The 22,852-nt window shown below is 34.2% G+C and overlaps 1 protein-coding gene across 5 annotated transcripts; it reads left to right on the plus strand.

The window, feature by feature from the left end:
* The first annotated feature begins 2,213 nt into the window (after positions 1-2,213).
* On the plus strand, positions 2,214-12,426 carry LOC132283613 (uncharacterized). Of its 5 annotated transcripts, none has more exons than XR_009472064.1 (4): positions 2,214-2,621; positions 4,077-4,743; positions 4,831-4,879; positions 9,039-12,426. XR_009472064.1 is itself a non-coding variant. In XM_059785598.1 (3 exons), the coding sequence occupies exons 1-3, from the start codon at positions 2,607-2,609 to the stop codon at positions 12,109-12,111; spliced, it is 381 nt and encodes a 126-aa protein (XP_059641581.1). In that variant the 5' UTR covers positions 2,214-2,606; the 3' UTR covers positions 12,112-12,426. The 5 variants fall into 5 exon arrangements, 1 of the variants encoding a protein (XP_059641581.1); XR_009472065.1 differs by having other exon boundaries at positions 4,689-4,743; XR_009472066.1 differs by lacking the exon at positions 4,077-4,743.
* Positions 12,427-22,852: the final 10,426 nt, after the last annotated feature.

Consider the following 22,852-nt stretch of genomic DNA (forward strand, 5'->3'; position numbering starts at 1 on the left):
TACACTTAAGTGCACATTACATGGCTTAAACAATAAGTACAAATTTTGTCAAAATAAACAAAAGTAAACATGATATGCTACCATGTGCATATTCAATGTCATCAAAAATACTTCAAGACTTCTAGCATGTCTAAAAGTGTTGTGTATCCCACAATAAAGCTTCTTTACCTGCAAAACACCCAGTAACTTCGGGGTGAATAAACAAGACTAACAAGTTTATTCGTAGGGGATGAGCATGCATCGACTCGATTTCTTTAGAGATTTTTAGGACTAACATGATATAGTTCAAAAGGGATCATGCCACCTAAAGTCTATGTCAAAGATTAGACTCAGGGATCATCTTAAGCTACCATAGAGTATAAGCAACAAAAATCAAGATATATATACATATATAAAACAAGTCAAAGTTGGGATAATTCAAGAACACGATAAGAAGGATGCTAGAATACTAGGATCACATTATCAAATACAATTAACATGATTGGGAGTGATACATGAAATCAAGAACAAGACATAATATCTATGCAATTAATAAGATTAGAGCATTCCAATTAACACGATAGAAGTAATACAAGAAATCAATGACAAGGCATAGTATCTATGCAACTAAATAAGGATGGAACATTCCATGAAACACGAAAAGAGTTATATCAAGAGTAAGGCATAATATATATGCATTTAAACAAGGATAGAATTTTCCATATAACATGAAAAGAGTCTTAAATCTTCAAGGAATACAACACTTAAAATTTAAGGAGTTAAATCACGAATGAAGCATAAAATCTATGCAATGAGACAAGATTGGAGCATTTCACATACACGACAAGTTTAAATCTTCAAGGAATAGCAACTTGAAATTTAAAGAGTGAAATCAACCAATGTGGAAACTCGGATATTGCCTGGATTAAAACTGTACTCTTGAGATCACTTTAAGGCTACTAACCCATGGGTACCTTTCCCCTAGTGCGCACTATAGTGTAGGAGGACAATCCCCCGTACTAGAACCAAGTCCTAGCCATGATAATTCTTGATTGATATCCCAAGTCCCAAAATCAACAAGTTGTGCAAGTCAAGATTGTATCAAAATACAATAAATGCATTAACCACATATCATGCACAACCAAGATTTTGGAACACACAAGTCATGCCCTAAGTTCTCAACTATGATGGCATGTGAAATGTCAAGAAATCAATGTGTGCATTTATATAGACCACAACCAAGAGGAAAATGACCGGATCATTACAATTCTTGCACACCAAACCCAACATAAAGGGTGATGAGAGCTACCCAATCCTAAATAAATGTAAGGATTAGAAATTTAGAATCAAATCCCAAAATTGCTCCACGTGATCTCTGTACGGGCATAACTTTCCTCCAATAAAAGCAAACTCATAGCACCACAATCAAGTATGTGCATCCTCACCACACCAGTATCATATTCACACAAATCACTACCACATCATTACCAATTAATTGCCGCCACTTGGCCTGCTAAGTGGGGGTAAAACATAATAAAAATCGATAACTAAATCTACATTTATTATATTTAAACATAATAAAAAGCAAAAATAGAAGCAATTTCTATTATTTTATTTTTATAGCTTAAGCAAATTGTATAAAGACTATTTTGACTTTTTAAACTCTCAAAAACTGTCTCATTCTATTCATGCCTCTTGTAGGCTATTGTTACAGGTGTTATTTGTCCCAGCATTGAATCCTGATAAAAAAGTGATTGGGTATAAATAAGTGAGTATGTAACACTATCTACTAGTTTGAACTTTTAAGTAAATGGACAAGCGCTCACCCATAACAGTTGGTATCAGAGGCAGACTCAATTCTTGATCTGATGTCACGCCAAACCCCCGGCCAAGAAAGCGTCCGGGTGAGCCACTAAGGGTAGATAGGGTGGCTCAACGAGTGGGGGAATGTTACAAGAGGTCATTTATCTCACATCGAATCCGGATGGAAAAACCCGACGGGTGGGGAAATGTTACAAGGGGTCATTTGTCTTACATCGGTTCCGAATAAAAAAGTGATTGAATATAAATAGGTAGGTATCTAGTACTACCTAGCTGCCTGGGCTTTTCAAGCAAATGAGTAAGTGCCCACCCATTTACAGCTATTGAGAAGAATCGGCTAGACCAAGGCAGGCCCAACAATAGGCACTGTAGGTCCAAAATTACCTTAAAAAGGAAGCATTACAAATTTACAATAATAGTTCACAAGGCAAACGATCTTCTTCAATTTCTTGAAATGTTTCAGATGACAACACTGGCTGAGGAGCCGACTTGGATCGATGAATCAATACAAATCTGGGGGCTACCCCACTCTTCGAGAGCTTGCATCCTTGGAGCTTTGTTCTGATGGAATCGACAATCATCCTCAGAACTGAGTTTTGCGAACGAACGAGATCGACCTCTCTTGCCATATGTGGTAGATAATGCAGAAAGAGCGAGCTTTGAAAAAGGGTGTGATTGAAGCTCTTTTTGGTCTTCTCCAATGGTGGGAAGATCAGTAGATAAGGGAGGTCCAATTGAGAGGTTTAATCTTTGACTAGAGGCCTTGCAATCTCTCTTAATTGAAGGAAGAAGCTTTTACCAACCATATGAACACTGTTGAGGTATGTTGATTTGCCAAATGCATCTTCCTTTTATTAGATATTGATGGCACCACTGAGACCAAATACTTTGTTGTTGTTGTCTGAATTGAGAGTCCACCACATTAGAACTTGTTGCTAGGGTCAATGTTAGGTTTTTCACATGCTCTCCCAAGCCACCTTGCATAGATGTCCATAGGAATGCTCTGAAAATGCCATTAAGAACATTGATGATAGATTTAGGTAGTATGATAATGCAAGTCCAGTAGGATTGGATGCTCATAAGGACTGATTTCACCAATTGCATTCTGCCTGCATAGGAGAGAGATTTACTGCTCCGTTGTGAAATTCTATTGTTAATTTTGTTGACTAACATCTTGGAGTCCACTGAAGTGAGCCTTGTAGAAGTCGGAGGGATCCCAAGATATTTAATAGGTAGGCAGCCCTTCTCTCTACCTAAGAGGTGTAGGGGAAAGGCCTGAGAAAATTGCAGAATTTTTGGAGAGTTAATAGAATGTCCTGAGTGTTTGGAAAAGTGATCCAAGGCTTGCTTGAGAGTTCTTATAGAATCAACACTGCTATGACTCAAAAGAAATAAATCATCAGCAAAGCAATTTCCATTTTTTTATATACAATTTTTTAAAATTAAACTCCAGGTTATATATACACATAAATGAAATGAAATTTTAAAAATATCTTGAGTACTCTACGTAATAGAAAAAACTAAAATATTCTCTCACTAAGCTTTTCTCTCTCTAAATGCAGATTCTGTAGTCTAGTCCCCCCAATTTATTATAATTTATATATACACGTAATTTATGTTTTATGATAATTTTGATCGATATGAAAATTTCTCTCCCTTTTTAAAACCTAACCCGAGAATCCATCACTGCTGGCATTTCTAAAATCTTTTTCTTTATTTATTTTTTTATCTTCAAATGCATCTTGACATGTGCCCTATGGAGCCATCCATTTGTCACTTGAACATCAGGTGCATTCTTGGAGGCTTCGCTATAGATATCACCCACATTTTCCCATTGTTTCAACACTGTATCATCTTTCTCTTCCAGTGTTTTAGTTTCTTCCTCTAGATTGAGAGAGGACCATGTTAAAAGATATATTACTGAACCATATTATAGCATTCTTTCATCAACATGGTGGTAGAGTAAAAAATCCTTCAGTTCCTTATTCTTTCTCCTTTTTTAATTTCTACACTAGTTTTTATATCCTTTTAATTGTTAAAATCTAGTACTTTATGATCAGAAAGAATTTTAAGAATGTTACAAATGCAATGATTTGTATAGGCACATTAAATATTGAGAATAGGCTTTGATGCATTAAATAATAGTTGTATTCCATAATTTTCCTAAACAAGCAAACATCAAGATCCTTTAAATTAATACAACATCTTGAATATAACATTATTGTATTACATCTTTTATAGCTAATATTTTAGATATGTTTTAATTTTACATGCAGTGGTGATCCGACCTTGTATTAGAGGTTTTGGAAGCAGATGGAGGAGAGAAAACCACAATTATGATATCATGATGTAGTTCTTAAGTTATTTATTATTATTTTTTAAATTTTTTCTTAACATCAAAAAATAGCTTAAGGACTGCCATCCTAAGATCAAATTATGTTTGGTACAGTGGAAAAGAAAAGAAAAGAAAGAATAACATTAGTTAGGAGGGAAAATTAAAGAAAGGAAAGGAGAGGATAGTGTTAATTGCTTGTCGTGTTTGGTTGATTAATAAAGGAAATGATAGTAACCATGTTTGGGGAAAGAAAGGAAAGGAAACTATTGTAATGAATTTACAACCATACCCTTTTTCATAGAGTTTATCTTTTATAAAAATAAGGACAAATTTGGTATTAACAAAGTTTCATTAAAAATATTAGCCTTTCCTTCCCTTTTTGGGAGGATAACAAAAGCTACTATTCATGCCTAATTCTATCTCTCCAAATCCTTCCTTTTCCTTTCCATCCAATATTTCTTACCAAACACATTTTTTTATTTCCTTCCATTACCATTCTTTTCTTTCCCTTTCATTTCCGTTCTACCAACTGACCCAGAGATATTGTGGTCAGAACGTGCTCTCTCTCTGATCCCATGAGAATGGTTCTTGCAGGCCCATGCTACTTGGTGAGTTCTTTTATGTTTTGAATTTGGTGAGTTATATTTTGAATTTGGTGAGCTAAATGTCTTATGATTGATTTGACTAACATGCAGATACACTTGCTGGAGAGACAAAAACTGTTGGTTTTTTAAACTAAAATTGGTACGTAATGTGGGAAGTATATGTTATTATCTATCGTTGTGTCTACTTTTTGATATTTCTATTTATTGTATGAAACATTAAACACATCTATTTCCATGGCTAAAGGAAAATAGAAATTAAAGGAACGTATAGTGTGAGCAAGCTCAGTTAGAAAATAATAGATTCAAATTTCTATCTATTCCAAGTCATTAAATACATCAGTATTAAAGGTTATCATCGTATGTGTAGATTTAACATTCTATGCTCTTAGAACTTGCATGTGAAACCTTATTTGAGTATGGGTTGTTCATAGATTATTATTATTATATTTTTTTTTCCTGAATGGGTGTATTTTATAAACAAAATGAAAGAATTACAAATCTTTTGGAGGCATCCCTCTTATAAAAAAAACATAGAAATGGAGAAAGCCCACTTCCAATACAAAATAAGCCTACTGCATATCATCCAGACAAACATGACTAATTAAACAGGTCTGCCAAATCACACACAGAAAAACTGTAAAGGAGAAGGACCTCCCAAATAACAAGCTTGACAATCTGATCGGCATCCTCACATATCCCTTGGTGAAGAGACTTGTTTCGGGCTGACCATATCATCCAGATAGTGACTGAAAACACAGTCTTCAAGACCTGAGATTTAACCCTCTTTATAGTTGTATTATGCAAGAACCAATCCACTATATGCTCGACTGAGTAAAAATCTTGAGACGGGCACTTCAGCAAATCAAACAAGGCCTTCCAAACATTTTTAGCCACCGGACAAGTAGAAAATAGATGATCATTAGAATCAGTATGAGCAAAACAATTCTTATACAAGAGAAATACCATAATCATTTCTTGAGAAAGAAAAAGAAGGGAGAATGAAGCAGAGGAGAAGAGATTATAGGTCATATCTTGTGTCATTATGTTAGAATTTCAAATTAACATCAAACAACACTTCAGATATGTTTCAACCTCCAAGCCTTTTGGAATCCTTCATCAATAAATCAGGGCTGAAAGATGGTCAATTTGAGTGATTGAAGCTTTGGTTTTGAGAGAGGAATGACAAAATACTACATAGAGGCTTAGGGCTGTATCAAATTTAATTATTGTTTTCATTTTTGTGTGTCCTAAATAAAATTACACCATTTTTATGATTTTTTCAAAAGTACCACAAACTGGGGTGTTGCAATGTGTAAAATAACTTAAATTTGGCTGTGTCGAACCTCATGGTTTGGCATTTTGGTTATTGCAAAACAAAGCCTATTGTGGTAAGAAGAGTCCCCCACACCCCACCCCCCCCCCCCCCCCCCCCCCCCCCCCCCCCCCAAAAAAAATAATAATAATAAAATAAAATTTCTCTAAGGCAGGTTCGATTGAATGGTGATCATGACTAATCAAAGATCAAAAGAGTTGAATTTAAGCATGAAAAAGTTGTTTGGAAATGTTTGATGAATATCGGTGTTGATTTTGAGAATCACTGTGGAATCAAAACTTTAATCCATGATGTTGCCTAAATTTGGAGTGATTGAGTGGGCCTGTTCAACATCAAGGACTACAATTTGGTAAATTTTGATGTGAACAAATGTTTTGAACTATTTGATTGTTCTTTGTTTTTTTTTTTTTGAAGCTTCCAATGTTGATAGAAATTTGAATATGTTGTGTTAAGGTTCAAATCAAAATTTGCTTTAAGATCAAATTCACGATCAATCGATGATTGGTATTTAGAACAATGAATAATAACAAGATTCCACCTTTGTAAATTGTAATGGACTTTTGTGCCTTTAGGATACCTTGATTAAATTGATTGTCAAATTTTATGCAATTTGTACAACGACCTTTAACTGGAAAAAGGGTGCAGCTAGATACGACGTGTTTGAAGAAAAAACATTAAATGAAGCATTTTCCTTGGGTGGAAGTAATAGTATGTAATTAACTAACTAGAATTGGGAAAACAAATCATTAATTATAAAATAGTTAACAATATTGTTGTGGAGTATAATGTACTTTTCATAAAGTCAATTCCAACAAACTGTTAATGTTGTGATCAAGGTGGTAAAGACTTTTCAAATTATTATTTGCAATCAATTTTAATTTTTTTGTAGTTGATACAATGTTGTGATGTGACATACCTGGACTGGTCAGATATTTTATTTATTTATTTAAGAAAACTGTGGAGATTTGTTTTATGACCTGTATATATTTGACGATTATTTATATTTTCTTGGTCATTATAATGGACAATTTCCAAACCATCGTTTCTCACGGCCTATGATTTTGGTCATTACACATTGAGTAGTAATCAGATGTCATTTCTACTACGCCAATCAATATATTGTTTTGGTCCTTTTTAAGAAGCCAAACACTCAACTTCATGGAGATCAATACCTCAAACTGCTCTTAACTTGCTTGCAATTTTCTCCTTGATAGAAATGAAACAACGAAGGCCAATATGAGGTTAACGATCCCTAGATTGGATCGTATGTTATTGATATTGCAAATTTAGAATATATACCCATTCACTCATGATAGGAAGTGTGGATCTCAAATTTTTTTGTGGGGTATTATGCTATTTTCACATTTATTATGTTGCCCTAATTCTATAGGACTATAGTAGGGGGACGGTGGTTAATTGTTTGTAATTTTGCTTTGGTCTTCATCATAGTGAAATCTCGATGACTTCGAGTAATACCCCAGATTTTTATTTAGGCCTTTAGTTGCGATTAAAGGTTTGATTTGTAAATTTTGAGACTTTATTTGGGGAGTTTTATGATTTTGAGGTCTAAAGTATGATAAATATAAGAGATGGGACATTATTGGGAGACTCTTGTATAATTATTGAGCGAATGGTGGCAGAAGGGGAAATTTGGAAAAATAAAATAGGTGGAATCCATGTGTCTTGATCATGCATAGCGTGGGACATGGTTTTTTCCCAAAAACCAAACACCTGTTGTATACATGCATCCACCTTGACACACCACGCCTCATAAGGCCCCATTTGTTTTCCTACGCATATGAAAGAAAGAGAAATACAGAGAGCTGGGAATGAGAAACAGAGTTAGGAAGAGAGCGGAAGAAGAGAAGGGGAGTAGTAAGATGGTTAGGCCATGGAAGGAGACATTCAAGACTGGAAATTTCAGAAAGCTATATCCTCATCTTCTCACCATCAACCTCTCACCAAATCATCTCATCATTATTTCCTTCTCTAAAGGTAGGGCTTGCTCTAACATTTGTGTATGTGGTGATATTGTGCTTAAATTCTTTTAATGATGCCATGGATGTCCTTGTATGAAATTCTTGTATAATTGCCGTCTTGAGAGTTGTTCTATTGAGTTTTGCTATGATTCTAGTCAATTTGAAATCTCTTTCCTTTCTTGGATTCCTATTTCCTAATTGTTCAATTATCTGAAATCCTGGTATATGATTATGTTGCTGTGACTGCACCTTCTATTTTGATGGCATGACATGTCCTTGTTGTCTACAAAATCCCATAGAAACATTTGTTATTGTTCTTCCTACTGGGACTTCGTGTCTCGCCCCACCATTTTGCAGGTTTTTAATGATCCATTGGAGTTCTTGAAGTTGCTGATTTTTGCTTCATTGAAGAACATTTTTTATCATGTGGTGTAGGTGTTTGATATAATGTTTGAATGAATTCATTTTGAGAATTTCGATGTAACTTTGAGAGTTCGATTTAATCATGTTGTACTTGTATCATTTTGGACTTTTTACCGAATGTTTTTTTTATTGTGTTTAAGCTTTGGTGCCATGGTTTTGGACTTTGGCAGCATGAGAAATAAAGGAGTTTTTGACCTGTTTAAGTTGAGGATAATTGGAGTAGCGCAGCCTTTGTTTGTCTGAGGTTATTTGTTATTGATTTGTGCTCAAGAATGGACTATGGATTTGTATTTTGAATTATCTTTTGGTGATTTGATTTGGACGGTTTCCGAACCATGTTTTGTGATTGCCCCTATTTTCGGGTTGTGACACTCCGTGTAAGTAACCAAATTGGTGGAGCTTATATATGTTGTTTAGGCTATTGGATGCACTGAAACATCAAATTATTTCCTAACATATGTGCAATTAATGTAATGATTTATCAGAATCGAACACTGTGGTAATACACTCATTGTTGTAAGATTTTGTGAATAAGTTTTGATTTTATATGTAATTCAATGCAGTGGCAATTCGAGCAGATGGGGGCAGAAAACATAATTGTGATTTCAAGATGGCAGTTCTTAAGTTATTTGTACTGCGCAGTCCGAGGCCATGAGCGTAGTTACTGTCACGTCATGGCACATGGTGAGTTTTCATTTTCTTTTTCCTTTTGGCCAGTATTTTGTGGGTTCAATGTCTTATTACTTTGTTGACTTTTTTATATTTTATTATTATTATTTTTTCCGGTTAGGTTAATACTCACACACACCCACAAATGCCCACTATGGTGTGGAACCCCTCACTTTGTCATTCTCACCTTCAATTGTTTTCTATCTTTCTTCCTCCTTTTTTCTTTTTTCCTAGTTGATACCTCCCCCCTCTCAAGGAATTGTTTGCACCCAAGAGGATTCAAACCTTGGGCGTGAGGCTCTAGGGCCAAGTTCTTACCCACTTGAGCCAACCCCTTGGGGTTAATTGTTTTCTATCTTTTTAAAGGGAAGCAAAACAAAGCCAATTTTTACTCATACTGATTTGATAATGTAATCTTGTGAACCTCCTTATTTATGGTCGTGTCTTGTATGATATTTCTATACGTTTAGAAAAAAAATAATAATAAAGTTTTGTTTATAAAGGACAAACATTATATACAATGTTAGATCAGTAGAAAGATTGCAGAATCAATTTTCTATATCCTCAAGTCATTAAGTGAACCAGTCTTAGGTTTTCTATCTATTTATTTTAATTCTTTGCCCCATCTTACATTTCCGTAAGCTTTATTGAATTCCATCTGGTTTACCAAGTCTTCTACACCAAGCGTCCATTTCCTCTCTCTCTTTCTCTCTCTCTCTCTCTCTCACACACACACACACACTCTGCCATTCTATAGTTGTCAAATGAAGTATACACTTATTTTGAAACAATTAAATGATGATTCTATGCACCTACACAGTTATCTGTCTTTCAACTTTTAGAATTTTTAAGGTTCGAGTATGTTATTAATTTAATTCCCTTAGAAGGCTGATAGAAGAACTAATCTCTCAGAAGAGTTGCAGGATGTTAGAACATAAGAATATTAAGTAATTTGTAAAGAAGTGTGTTTCTCAAATAAACTAGCTGGTATAAGAACCGGAGAATGGAGCACAATATAGTGGTGTGTGAAACCAGGTTAGGACTAGATAAGTAACAACTTCGGATGAATAAGAATATGTTTAACCATATTGTGCTCCATGATTCAAAATTTAGTTGGGTTAAAGGAAACAAAAAACATTTTGATACATGAACAAGTGGCAATATTCTAACTAGGGAAAAAAAGTAGCAATATTCTTGCATTTCAAAGAAACAGCCCAAGGGCCAACAATGCCCAAAAAAATATATATATATGTATATATATATATATATTCTTGCATTTCTTGCCCATTGCGTCAATAATAGGATTATTACATTTCGATTTGAGTGGTCACAAAAAACTGTGAGTAAACGCTTTATTTTGTTGAGACTCTTATGCATCTTGTTGCCCAAAAATTCTTAAAAATGCACAGGACATATATACATGAATGAGTACAGGAATGGAACTATATAAGAAATAAAGAGATAATAGAGTATGTGTACGAGTCTTAAAAAATGAGAGTTTGAACTGGAGAAGGTGGTGGATTATATTTGTAGGGATATGAAAGTGTAACTCTTTCATCTGATTTAAATGAAAATAATAGTGTAATAAAAACTCATAATAAAACAACAAAAATTATAATTTAACATGTTCTCATTAAAATATTGTCAAAATGTGTCATAACTAGAAAAACATATCATCTTTTTTTAAAAAATAAAAAATAAATAAAGTGAAAATTTTCCCTTTAGCTCTCTCAAAAATTTCAATCTTCTCAGTAGTTTTGTGCTGGATGATCTACTAACTTTTTGGCAAGGTGGTCGACCATGATTTCCCAACCTCTAACAATTTATTTATTTTAGGCAAAATTTGAGTTCTAGCATATTTTGATCAAACATACTTTAAAGAGACTAGAATTAGAGATTAAAAATTTAACAAAAACCTTAAAAATATCTTTTACTAATAACTTACAGTTTTGTACTTTAGAATTAAACGTTTACAGGTTCCCAAAGTTTGAAGAGATTAACAATTAGAAATCAAGGTTTTGTGTCCGGAGAGAACAAGATTGGAGTTTAGCTTCTTACGGTTTTATTTTTCTTTTGGATGAATAAGAGACTGTTATTTCTACCAAGGGCCTTGTGGCCTAGTGGTATTTCCTCTGGTAAGGATTCGAGTCCCCAAAGAGGCAACATGGGTGTGTGTGTGTATGTTTATTGCCAATGAAAAAAAAGAAAAAGAAAAAGAAAGAATAGTACTGTTATTTCATTCAAGGAAAAAAAACAATATAATCAAAGAGTACTGTTATTTTGTTTACTGTAGAAAGTATTGCAATTCATGCCTAGGAGTTTAAAGATTTAAGAATTTTTTGGTTTAGAATTTTGGTGTGAACTTAGGGTTATTGTTGACAAATATAAAAGATTGGTACATAATTTAGAACATTTCTAAAAGATACTAACTGCAATTGAGTTAAAATAAAAAATTCCAAAGACTCATTAGTTGAAAAAAAAAAAAAAAAAAAAAATTAACCTCAAGTGCATTTCATAAAAATTTCCTACATCCTAAATGTTTCTCTTGATGAGATACTAATAAGTAAATACATAAATATTTTACATATATATATATATATATATATATATATAGTTGTTGATTGTGACCGTCAATGTGGGTTTACTATGGAGGTTTATGCCAATAACATGTAGTTCCCATTGTGTCAACATTGTGTTTATCTAACTATCACTCCCATTGTAGTTGTTGATTTCTCTCTTAAGAGAGAAAAGATGTACAAATTTGTGTCCGTGAGGCATGTTGTTATCGTCTCTTTGGCCATCAATTTGGGGCTACTATGGAAGTTTACGAATGAAGGAGAAGTTCCCGAGGCAAACGTTCAAAGGAAGACCAATGTAGTAAGGTCTTCAACTTCAACGGGATTGACTTCGGTTGATGAAGTGAAACATCAAGATATGGTGGAAGTAGTTATCGGTCTTGATTTGTAAGCTCTCATTCTCGTTATAATTTGTAAACATCAAGTGTGTGTTACTATGGAGGTTTACACATGAGGGAGAAGGTTGACCAATATTGTAGTAAGGCCGTCACTTTCAATGGGCTTGACGTCGAAACCTCGAGATATAGGGGAAGTAGTTATCAGTCTTGATTTGTAAGCTCTCATTATCGTTATAATATTGTCCATATGTTTCTGTAGTTTTAAGTTCTTTTTATGTTTCTATTCAAGGACCAATAGTCGTTTTTGTAAAGTACATACCAGACTTAACGGGATGTACTGTTCACAAGAGGGGATTTTCTTTCGCTCAGTCATAGCCACTTAATATGTGTGTGTGTGATTTTCTTTAATTTATTATGCATTATGAGTATGAGATCCAGTGGACTGGCGCTGGATCTCATACTCGTAGTGAGCATGTTATATCATTTTTTTTTATATAGTGAAGATAAATGATATTAAAAACAAATTAATTACAAATTGTTTTGTGTTGGTAACAGTCAATGAAGTTTCACTTGAGAATGATTCATTTGAAGAAGAAAGGAGGGATAAAAAAAAAGTATAAATCATTGAGAATTTTTAAAATGAGAGCAATAGATAATTTAAGAATTGTTACTGTTGATTCAAAAATTTGCACAATTCAGTTTTCTTGCGAGAAAAGAGAAGTGATGACCGGTGTGGTGTTGGTCAAGTGTACTCTGCCGGTCAAATTAGTACTTGGTCATTGAATATTTAATTAAAATATTAAATATAATATTATTGTCGTACCTGTCCACTTCCTTTTACTCCGCCAAGAATTGGGAGAGTTACTCCACATAGAAGTCGTTGCTATCAGTCTATCCACACTTCTTCGACTATCTAGACTTTCACATGAACTAATATTCCTTATCAGCTAGGATAATAGTTTTTGCTTTCTTATGGTTAATCTTTGATTCTTTCCAATGTTAAAAGAAGATTTACAATATATGTACATAAATTTAGTGTTATATATGTGTGTGTGTGTGTGTGTGTGTGTGTGATTACAATATATGTATATAAATTTAGTATGTATTTTGTGTGTTATCAATTTTTTTATAGTTCTATAATTGATTGTTGAATGATGCTAATTAATTAATAGTAGTATGGGCAGTATTTTTATGATGAAAGTTCACAATGCGAAATAGAAATTGTTTTTTTTTTTTTTTTTTTTTTTTTTTAATTACGTGTATCGGACCCATAACATACGCACTATCTAAGTTAGTAGTGCGGTTTGAAAACGAGATATTAAGTACTTACTTTCCGGATCCATGCCAACGCCGCTATGCCTTTAGAGGCGATTAGAAATTGTGTTTGGTGTTTGATTTTCAGTAAAATGAATTTATAATTTATTGCATCAATATTCTCTCTTCTTTATGTAACTAAAAAGGCATTGGACCCGGTCTATAAATATTGCCTTTATCAATAAAATAAATATTATGATTAAAAAAAAAAATCAATAAAATAAATATTCATATAATTCTCTTAAAACTTTTATTAGTAAATGTCATGCCCCGAATTTTTTTGCTTTTTTTTCAAATTTATTATTATTATTTTATTTATTTTTCTTGCCTCGTTTTGCATGTCACGCGGGCCCCGAGGGCTATTTTGGTCATTTTCTTGAGCTAGGAGTTTTAGAAATGCATTTTTATTTATTTTAAGTCAATTAGAGTTGACAAGATCATTTTTAGAATTTTTCGGAAGTCGGGACGATTTTTGGGTTCGGGACCCTCTCTTGGTTTTGTCGTCTGTACAGAAGGACATTATAGACATTCTACACATATATGCATAGATATGTATTTATACATTGGGGAGATATTTAATTGGACATGAGAGGAGTTACATTAGAAGTGCAAGGGCATTAAGGTAACTTAGCTAAAAGTTTGTAATCAACCAAAGGTTGACACTTGGCACATTTCAAGCCTTGGAATCAAAATGAAGACCAAACCACACCTCCACTTTCTTCTTCATTTTCAAAAATTTCACTCTCTCGTATTCTGCTTCTTTCACTATATCTACATACACCATTTATGCTTCAATAGTTTAAGCTCATTTTTTTTGGGTTTTGAGTGAGATTTTGATGAAGAGCAAGGAGATAGTTTTGTTCTACTTGGTGAGAGCTTTCATTTGAGACCAATAGTGTAAGGGCTTGGAGGATTTCAAAATTTGGAGGCTTAAAGGCTTGTTCGGTTAGCACACTTTGAGGTAGGGAGGTCTAACTCATTATACTTTGCCTTCTTTTTAAGCTTAATGTTTGATTTCTTAAAAAGCATGATCTATGTGTTTATATAATAAAATTATGTGTAAAGGTGATCTTTTCTTAAAAAGCATGATCCATGTGCTTATGTGCTAAAAATATGTGTAAATGTGATGTTAGTTATATATTTAAAGGTAAATTGTTGAGAAGCATGCTATATGTATAAGTGTTATCTTGAGAACATGTTTATGATGATGTTGATGATGATAATTGTGATGAGCATGATAACTTAAATTAATGGAATTACAAAGCTTGAAAATTATTAATATTGAAAATGCATAATACCATTCATGGCATGGATATGGTTGGGGAATTTGGGGTGGAAAGGTCATCACACAATTTGTGTAGGAAAGTTTTATAGAAAGAAATAATGTTTTAAATGTTTTGGAAAAAAATATGGTTTTGTAAAAGGAATCGGGTTTCGCGAGCTCGGGGCTAATTTGACCTAGAGGGAGCGCGTGCCAAATTTAGACGTGTAACGTTGATTGCTAGGCCCCAAATAGTTGCCATATTTGAAACTAGGGATGGCTAATCAATCTCGCCTTAGTAAAGTCGGTTAGCGATTTTCGGTGTGAGTTTGGATGGGTTGGGACCGTGTCGGGATGGTGTTGCATTCACGTCATTATTTCATTCATATGCATGGTTTAATCTTGTGAAAAATGTGTTGTGAATGAATTATATTGATTGCGGTTTTGACATCCCAATTAATAATCCTAACCTTTTTCGTTCCCATTTCTTGCTTGTCAACTCAATGGAGTCCAAAGCCAGTGTTTTAAGCCCTTTCTACTGAGCTGTTGAGCTCACCTCTTATCTTTAACATTTTCAGGAAAAGCCGGAGAAGATTTGGCGTAAGGCTTGCAATTACGGACTTAGACGATGCTAGGATTTTTATTGTATTGTATTGTAACATTGTATTTACGGCCATGGCAACCTCGTTTATGTACTTAATTCCTTGAAATTGTGTAAAGACGATTTATATATTTTGATCCATGAGAGATGTATAAAAGATGTTATTTTGACGATTCTATGAAATGTTTTGGGGTTGATGATGTCCATGGAGTTTTAATTTCATGTTTAAACGTTTTTGAGATTGCACTGGAATGGGTTTGGGAAGCAAGAATTTCGTTATTTCATCATTGGGCATCATTTAACCGGTTAGATAGGGGTATCTACCCGGTTAGATGAATGGGCAGTGTGTTGGTTTGATGGGTTTTTCTCATCTAACCGGTTAGAATGAGTTTCCTAACCGATTAGATAGGTTTTTATGTGTTCAACTACTCGGGTAGGAGATTCTTTGTACTCGGTTAAATGTATGGGGCAGAGAAGGGGTTGGATGATTTTCATTATCTAACTGATTAGATTAAGTTTCCTAATCGGATAGATATGATTTTTTTTTTCTTTTTTTTTACAATTTTTTTCACTGGCCATTCATGTACTCGGTTAGAAAAAAATCTTCTAATCAGTTAGATGTGATCTGAAATTTATAAGCTTACTGGACCATTCATCTACCCGGTTAGGAGAAATCTTTTAACCGGTTAGATGAAATGATGTTTGCACAATGACTTCATAATTCAACAAAATTACCTAAAGACCCCCAGGCCCCAACCAAAGTACAGAATGACCCTAAAAAATGACAGAATTACCCCTGAAGGGTATGAATGTTGTAATTTGACCAGAAAATGACTATTCCGCCCCTGAGGGTTTTCATATCACTATTTGGCCATAGTAAAAGTCTATTTTACCCTTTTGGGTTTATTATTATTATTTGATAAAGTAAAATGACCTTTATACCCCTAATGAGTTGTAAAGCTATAATAAATGTACCAAATGACTAGTTTAGCCTTGTTGACCTTAAACCATTATTTGACCATAGGTAATGACCATTTTACCCCTATGGACTCTAAAATTATTATAATGACATGAAATGACCATAGTACCCTTGTGTTACCTTGGGTTCGGGTAAGGATCCGATTAGCGATCCGGATCCCCGAGTTCGGGTCATTACAGATTTGGTATCGGAGCTTTAGCTTGGAAAACATAAGGACGACGGGTAGGGTTGACCTAAGTGGGACTTGAGTTAATTTGAAAGTATTGCATGTTAAAGTGTTTACTGTTTTAAGAAGCATGCTTACTTGTTACTTGCCTATATATTTACGGTTTTGAGAGACATGCTTGCTCGCCAAGTGTTCACATGCTTACGTGTTTAAATGCTAAAATATGTGTTACATGGCGATGTATACAGGATAATTATATCATCTAATCATGTAAATGAAATGTGAAAGTAATTAAAAGCATGTTAATTATGATATGATGGCAAGCATGAGGTTTATGATAATGACAAGTGGTAGGCACGGTTTGTGTAAATTTATTTTAATGATAATGTGACAAGTAGTCTGGCGTGGTTTATGCAGTATGTTTTTTTATTTTATGAAAGAATGATAATCATAGAAGGATTGGTTACTTGGGTTTTAAATGAAGAGATACCATTGTATCATGGTATGGGGTCACAGTTTGGTGCGGAGGTTCTTTTGAACTGGTTTGTGGTGGGTGTGATGGAGGTTAATAGCGTCACGAGTGTAGTTTATGGGTTGTAGACGTGTATTTTAGGTATTCTGGTACGATCTAAAGAAACGTGTTGGTTATGATTGTTAAGGGGACTCGTTAGACTCTATAAGTCTAAGGCAACGTAGGCATGACTGGATGACCGACCACTAGATGTGGTTCATTTCGTGGTTTTGTAAGAGTCTATTTTAGAGGCTGACTAGTAGAAGGTGATTCCCATTTCAGGAAGGTATGAGAGTGTGTTGCGGGTGATTGACTCTCGGAGAGTTGATTGCATGGCTCGGTTGGTGAGCGGGGACATAGGTTGGTACGATTGTTGAGAGAGTCTAAAATTGGTGTACAGTGGTCAGTTTTAATTGTGTAGTGTAGGATTACACGATAAGGCAGGTAGTATGGGGCCATTTAAGTGATAGATGATGGGTATTATGTTACTAATAGGATTGTGTTTTGGGAAATTGAAAGTTGTGGACTAAAGTTGTATTCCAATTATGTGTGGAGTATTATGGGGTGGTGGTTGTTGTTTGAGGATCCGAAGAGATAGAAGGTTGATTAGAATGTTTAGGATAAGAGTGATCTCGTAGGTTTAGCTGGTAGCCCCATTTAACTTTTGTCAGGGCCAACGGTGTTCTGAGGAATGATGAAGAGGAAAGGTAAGGATGTTGAACCTAGAGTGTAAAGTTTCCTTGACTAGGCGTGTAGATTGCCTTGGGATGAGTAGTTTGGGTAACAAGTTAAGTGTTTGATGAGTGCTCAAATGTGACTCATTTTAACACCTAAGCGAGGGTATTTTAGTCCATTCATCTATCTTTAGTTTCCTGTTTTAGTACTTATTTGTGTTTCTATCTATTTCAGGTCAATAAGGCTAAAACGGGCTAAAAATGGTCCATTACAGCCTTTTTGGAGTCAAGCAAAAGTTCCGATAAGATTCCAGAAAAATCCGGAAAAAGGTCAAAAATGCTGAATTTTTGGATGGATCGAAGATTTTTTCGATCGATCGATCGAAGATATTTTGGATCGATCGAAAATACATTGGCAACAAGCTGTCTTATTCCCGCATGCCTAAACTCCACCTACCACATAGTTGCGGGATTAGATATTTTAAGGGCTTATTTTCTGACTTGTTCACTACTCCAAGGACCTTTTATAAAAGGGGAATTGAACCATTTTGTAATCTATCTAAAATCTTTAGTCTTCAATTTTATTTCATTGTAATTTTATTTTTCTCTCTCTAGAAAAGTTAGATATTAGGGTTAGAAGAAAGAGATGAGTGGAGGCTCCAAGAACACATCTCAACATCTACACACACTCTCTCTCTAGAATTCAACAAAGAAAAAGAGGAAGAAAATGGAGTCATATTTGGGGATTGCCCTTGAGGGTTCCAAGATCACACCCACCTCCTCCATGATTGGCTAGACTTCTCCTTAGGGCTTGGATGAGCCCCAAGTTTGTAATCTAAACCTCTATCTCTTTCATACTTTTTGGGGAATTATATTTTGTGATTAGTGTTTTAGCCTTTTGAATTTAATGAATCTTGAGTTCTCCTTCAATTTCTATGGATTAATTATTTCTATTAATTCTCTATGCGATTACATGTCTTATGTATGATTATTTGGGAATTGATCTCTACACTAGTTTTTCTATATTAATTGCATGTCTATGTGTGGTTGATTGAGAATCTAGTGATGGCTAGACATGGTTTTTATTAGATGGGTTTGTCAATTAATTTGATGGATTATACTTATGCTTGATGGGTTGTTCTACAACTTAATTCATGCTTGTAGGTAAGCAGACAATCTATACTTGATTTGATATTCCATGGCTTATTATTGTAAATTCCATGATTCTCTAGATTAATGTGTGCTATAATTGTGACTAGTTTGATGGGTCATGCTTAGAATTGATAGGTTGTTCTACACTTAGTTTAATTGTTGGTTAGGTAGACAATACATTATTGAATTTGATGGTCCATGCTTAATATTACAATTGGTAGTCGCATTTTGTTCACAAGAAGGTTTTCCCCAAATTAGTTGAAAGTGTGTGGTTTGGTGAACGAGCTTGGTGGCGATTCCAATGCACCCCAAGACCCCACTTCTCATCTCTTAAATCCCTAACTCAACTTAGTTTATTTTAATTTCATTTTAATTAATTATTTTCTAGAGTAATCAACCAATCTTTCCTTGCAATCAATTGATACATTGGAGTCGAAATTAAATTCCAACACGTATAATCTCTGAGGACGATCCCTACTCGCTATACTTCATTAGTTGTAGTAGTGGTTTTATAAATGTAAATTTGACTTTTAAAGGCTTCCTAAACCACAATCATATTTTGACCTTGTGAAACGACCTCTCGCATTACAAAGTTCGTTTTCTAAACACTTAAAGGAAGGGGCGAGACTCGTCAAATTTTGGCGCCGTTGCCGGGGATTAATGGTTTTGTTGAAATTAGATTAGATAATAGTGTTCATTTGATTGCTTTTATTTTTATTTTATTTTCCATTGTATATTCGTTTCTCATTCTTGATATTATTTGTCAATTAGGTACTTGACTACAAGAAAGGCAAACTTTGGAACTTGAAGCAATCATTGGAGCTTAAAGGTAACATTAAAATTTAAAGTTGCTTAAGGACCTTTGTGAGCAATTCTTAGAACTCTTGTATTTTAATTTTGCACTTCTTTGCATGCTTGTGATAGCCCTTATTGAGGCTAATTTCATTACTTTATTTTAAGTCCAAGCATTAGCCCGCGTGGAGACCAATTTTTTTCTTACATTTGGATTTTAATTGTGAATGGAGGAATTATTTTATCCAATTTTGGAGGAAAATTACATCCCTTCTCCTTATGCCCCTCCATCATATTTTAATCATTATGAGATTGAGTACAATGTTCAACATGCACCATTTTATCATGGACTTGATTATTCTTTTAATCTTTCTTATGATTATTACCCTCCCCCACCATTTTATGAAAAACCACCTCAATCACCTTATTCACCCGAATTTCAAGAATAAGTGTTAGCTCTATTTGATGGACTTAATTTATAAACTCAAGATATTAATTCTCATTCTCAAATCTTAGCCAAGCTTGAAGCTCAAGTTGAGAAAATTGCAAGTATTCTTTCTCGTCAAGAGGAGGAAGAAAAGGCAAATGAAAAAATGGCAAGAACTTCAATTTATATAGATGAGGATGATGAGAGTGAAGTAGCAAGTGAGCAATTTGAGGAATTAATGAGTCCACCAATGGCTAATCCTATAGAGCACAACATGATTAATAAGGACTTTCCTTGTTTTGATCATAATTTTATCTCGGCCTTTGATACTTTAGAGAATGAATAGATGTTGACCACTATAGAGGTAGGAGAGGAGGAGAAGGAACTTATTGAAGAGAACCATCCTTCTATTATATCTAAAGACCATCTTGAGACATGCCTTTTTGAAATGTATAAAAATTGTGGTTTTGGCCTTGAAAGCTCCAAAAATGAAGTGAACTCTCTAATGGACTCCTTAACTAACTTGGAAGGTGAGGAGATGGTGATTTTTGAGGAAGATAAAAAAGAATGAAGAGAGTGCATTTCCTAATAATCCAATAGAGTCTTTGAAAGATTTTGCCTTGCCAAGTGCAAGGCCGTTCATCATTGATTTTATTTTCAAGACCGTGGATGAAAGGAAACAAATTGCATCTTTCAAAATTTCTTTTCAAGTCATTCTTTTGGAGGATGTGTATATTGTTGTAAGTGATGCATCAAATAAGAAAATGGAAAAGAGGGTCAATAAGGATGTTTTATATCCAGTCTTCGATACTTTCGACTAGTAAGTCGAACCAATGTCTTGCTAGAGACGTTAAACACTAGCATTCGTAAAGTTTTCAACTCTATTCCTCTCCCATTTCTTTTTATTTTTCAATTCTTGCGTCGTCTAGATATGTTTCATTGCATTTCATTGTCAAAAATCAGGTTTTTAGACCATATTCATGCATTTTGGGGGCTTAGAAAAATTTCTGCCTTTGAAAATTTTTCGAAATTTAGCATTTTATGCCCAGGCAGCGCCCATTTCGATCGATCGAAGACTTTTTCGATCAATCAACACTTATTCCGATCGATCGAAAATGGTCTCAATTGATCGAAAATAATTTCGATCGATCAAAATTGCGTCAGAAATTTTTGTTCCCAGGGCATCATTCTACAAGCTTTTCGATCAATCGAGCACTTCTTTCGACTGATCGAGCACTGTTCATAAAAATAAAAAAATAAAAAAATTGCATTCTTTATTTCCTTGCATTTTCATTCCTTGCATGTTTATTTGTTTTATTTCTGTGTGTGTGTACATACTTGTTATGTCTAAAAAATAAAAATTAAAATAAAAAAGAGTTTTTATTTTCATTTTTCTTTATTTTGTTCTTGCATCCTTTCTTACTTTTTATTTTTCATTTTTTTCATTGTACATATTCTTCATTGCATTTACCTTCTTTATTTTTCTTTTTGTATTTTATTCATGCATTTTATTCTTTGATTTTCTTGCATTTTGTATATGCTTGAGTTTGCTAGTGTGGTTATTCAAGCAGGTTGTTGATTCCAAGTTTGGGGGTGCACTTTTTCTTAATGGATAATTACCGGGCTTCGTGTCTTTTCCACCACGGTATATTCTTTCTATCTTTTCCATTGTTCTCATTGCACATTAAGGACAATGTGTGAGAACAATGTGTGGTATAAGTTTGGGGGTAAGGTGACTTTGTTGCATTCTGGTGTCGTCGTCGATGTACAACCAAATTTGTGCAAAATAGTGTGGCCAAGTTTTAAATTTATAAATGCCACTACTACCTCTAACTAAAAAGATAGCTAGGGTAAGTAGGGATCGTCCCAAGGGATTTTTAGGCGTACTTACAATGGAAATAATGTTTAGGGTTAGTAGGTCGAGTGATCAAGAAATGGTGTGTTTAGTTGATTAGACTACAAACTAAACTAAACAAGTTCAATGTAAAATAAGCAATTTAAATGAAAATTTAGAGAAAGCAAGAAAGTAAGGTCTTGGGATCTAGAAGTCACCATTAAACATCACCATTCTAGACATTCAATGCATAATTAATGAGGGGAAACATGTGTTGCAATTTGAGAGTGTGTGATTGATTATTTCAACAAGTATGGATGACCAATTAAGTATATGTTGTCTAAGCAACCTAGTGAATAGCAATACATCAAACTAAGCCATTAATCATTTCTTTAAGCTCACAATCCAAACATATCACATGGTTAGAGAATAATACTACTTGCATTCATAAGCATGGAACATCAAACAACAAGTATGGATTGTCCTCCCATCTAACAACTAAGGCAACTACACTACAACTAAGTTAAGGGCATGTAAATTAAACTAAAGAAACTAAGGGAGAGGCACAATCCATCAAGATATGAGTATGAACCATCAAATAAACCACAATAGTATTCTATTAAGCACTATGCCTTAACAATCTCTAAATCCATAACATCAACACATATAGACATGCATCAATAACACAAAAACTAGAGATAAACACATGAACATCTATTTTAGCATACATAGACATATGGATAAAATAAAATGATCAATTGGAAGTATTAAACCACATAAATCATTAAATAAACAAGATTCATATATAAAATAAGTGTCAAGACAAGGTTACAACAGAAATCCCCTCAAAATACAAGGCATTAGAGTCTAGAAGGCATGCTTAGGGCTAACTCTAGCCCCAAGAAGATGTTTAGCCACTCATTGAAGTAGTCATCCAACCCTCAAGGGCTATCTCCATGGTAGGAATGACCTCCTTCTTGATGGAAACCCTAGAAGAATAGAAGAACTCCCAAGAATGTGTCTCTAGCTTCTCCTCCTCTCTTTTCTTCCTCTCTAAGAATGTTTCTTTAGTCTATGAGATGA

The sequence above is a fragment of the Cornus florida genome, unplaced genomic scaffold (assembly GCF_030987335.1).
Source record: "Cornus florida cultivar Cherokee Brave unplaced genomic scaffold, ASM3098733v1 CherokeeBrave_3.0.0_Hap2_Chr11, whole genome shotgun sequence".
NCBI lineage: Eukaryota > Viridiplantae > Streptophyta > Magnoliopsida > Cornales > Cornaceae > Cornus > Cornus florida.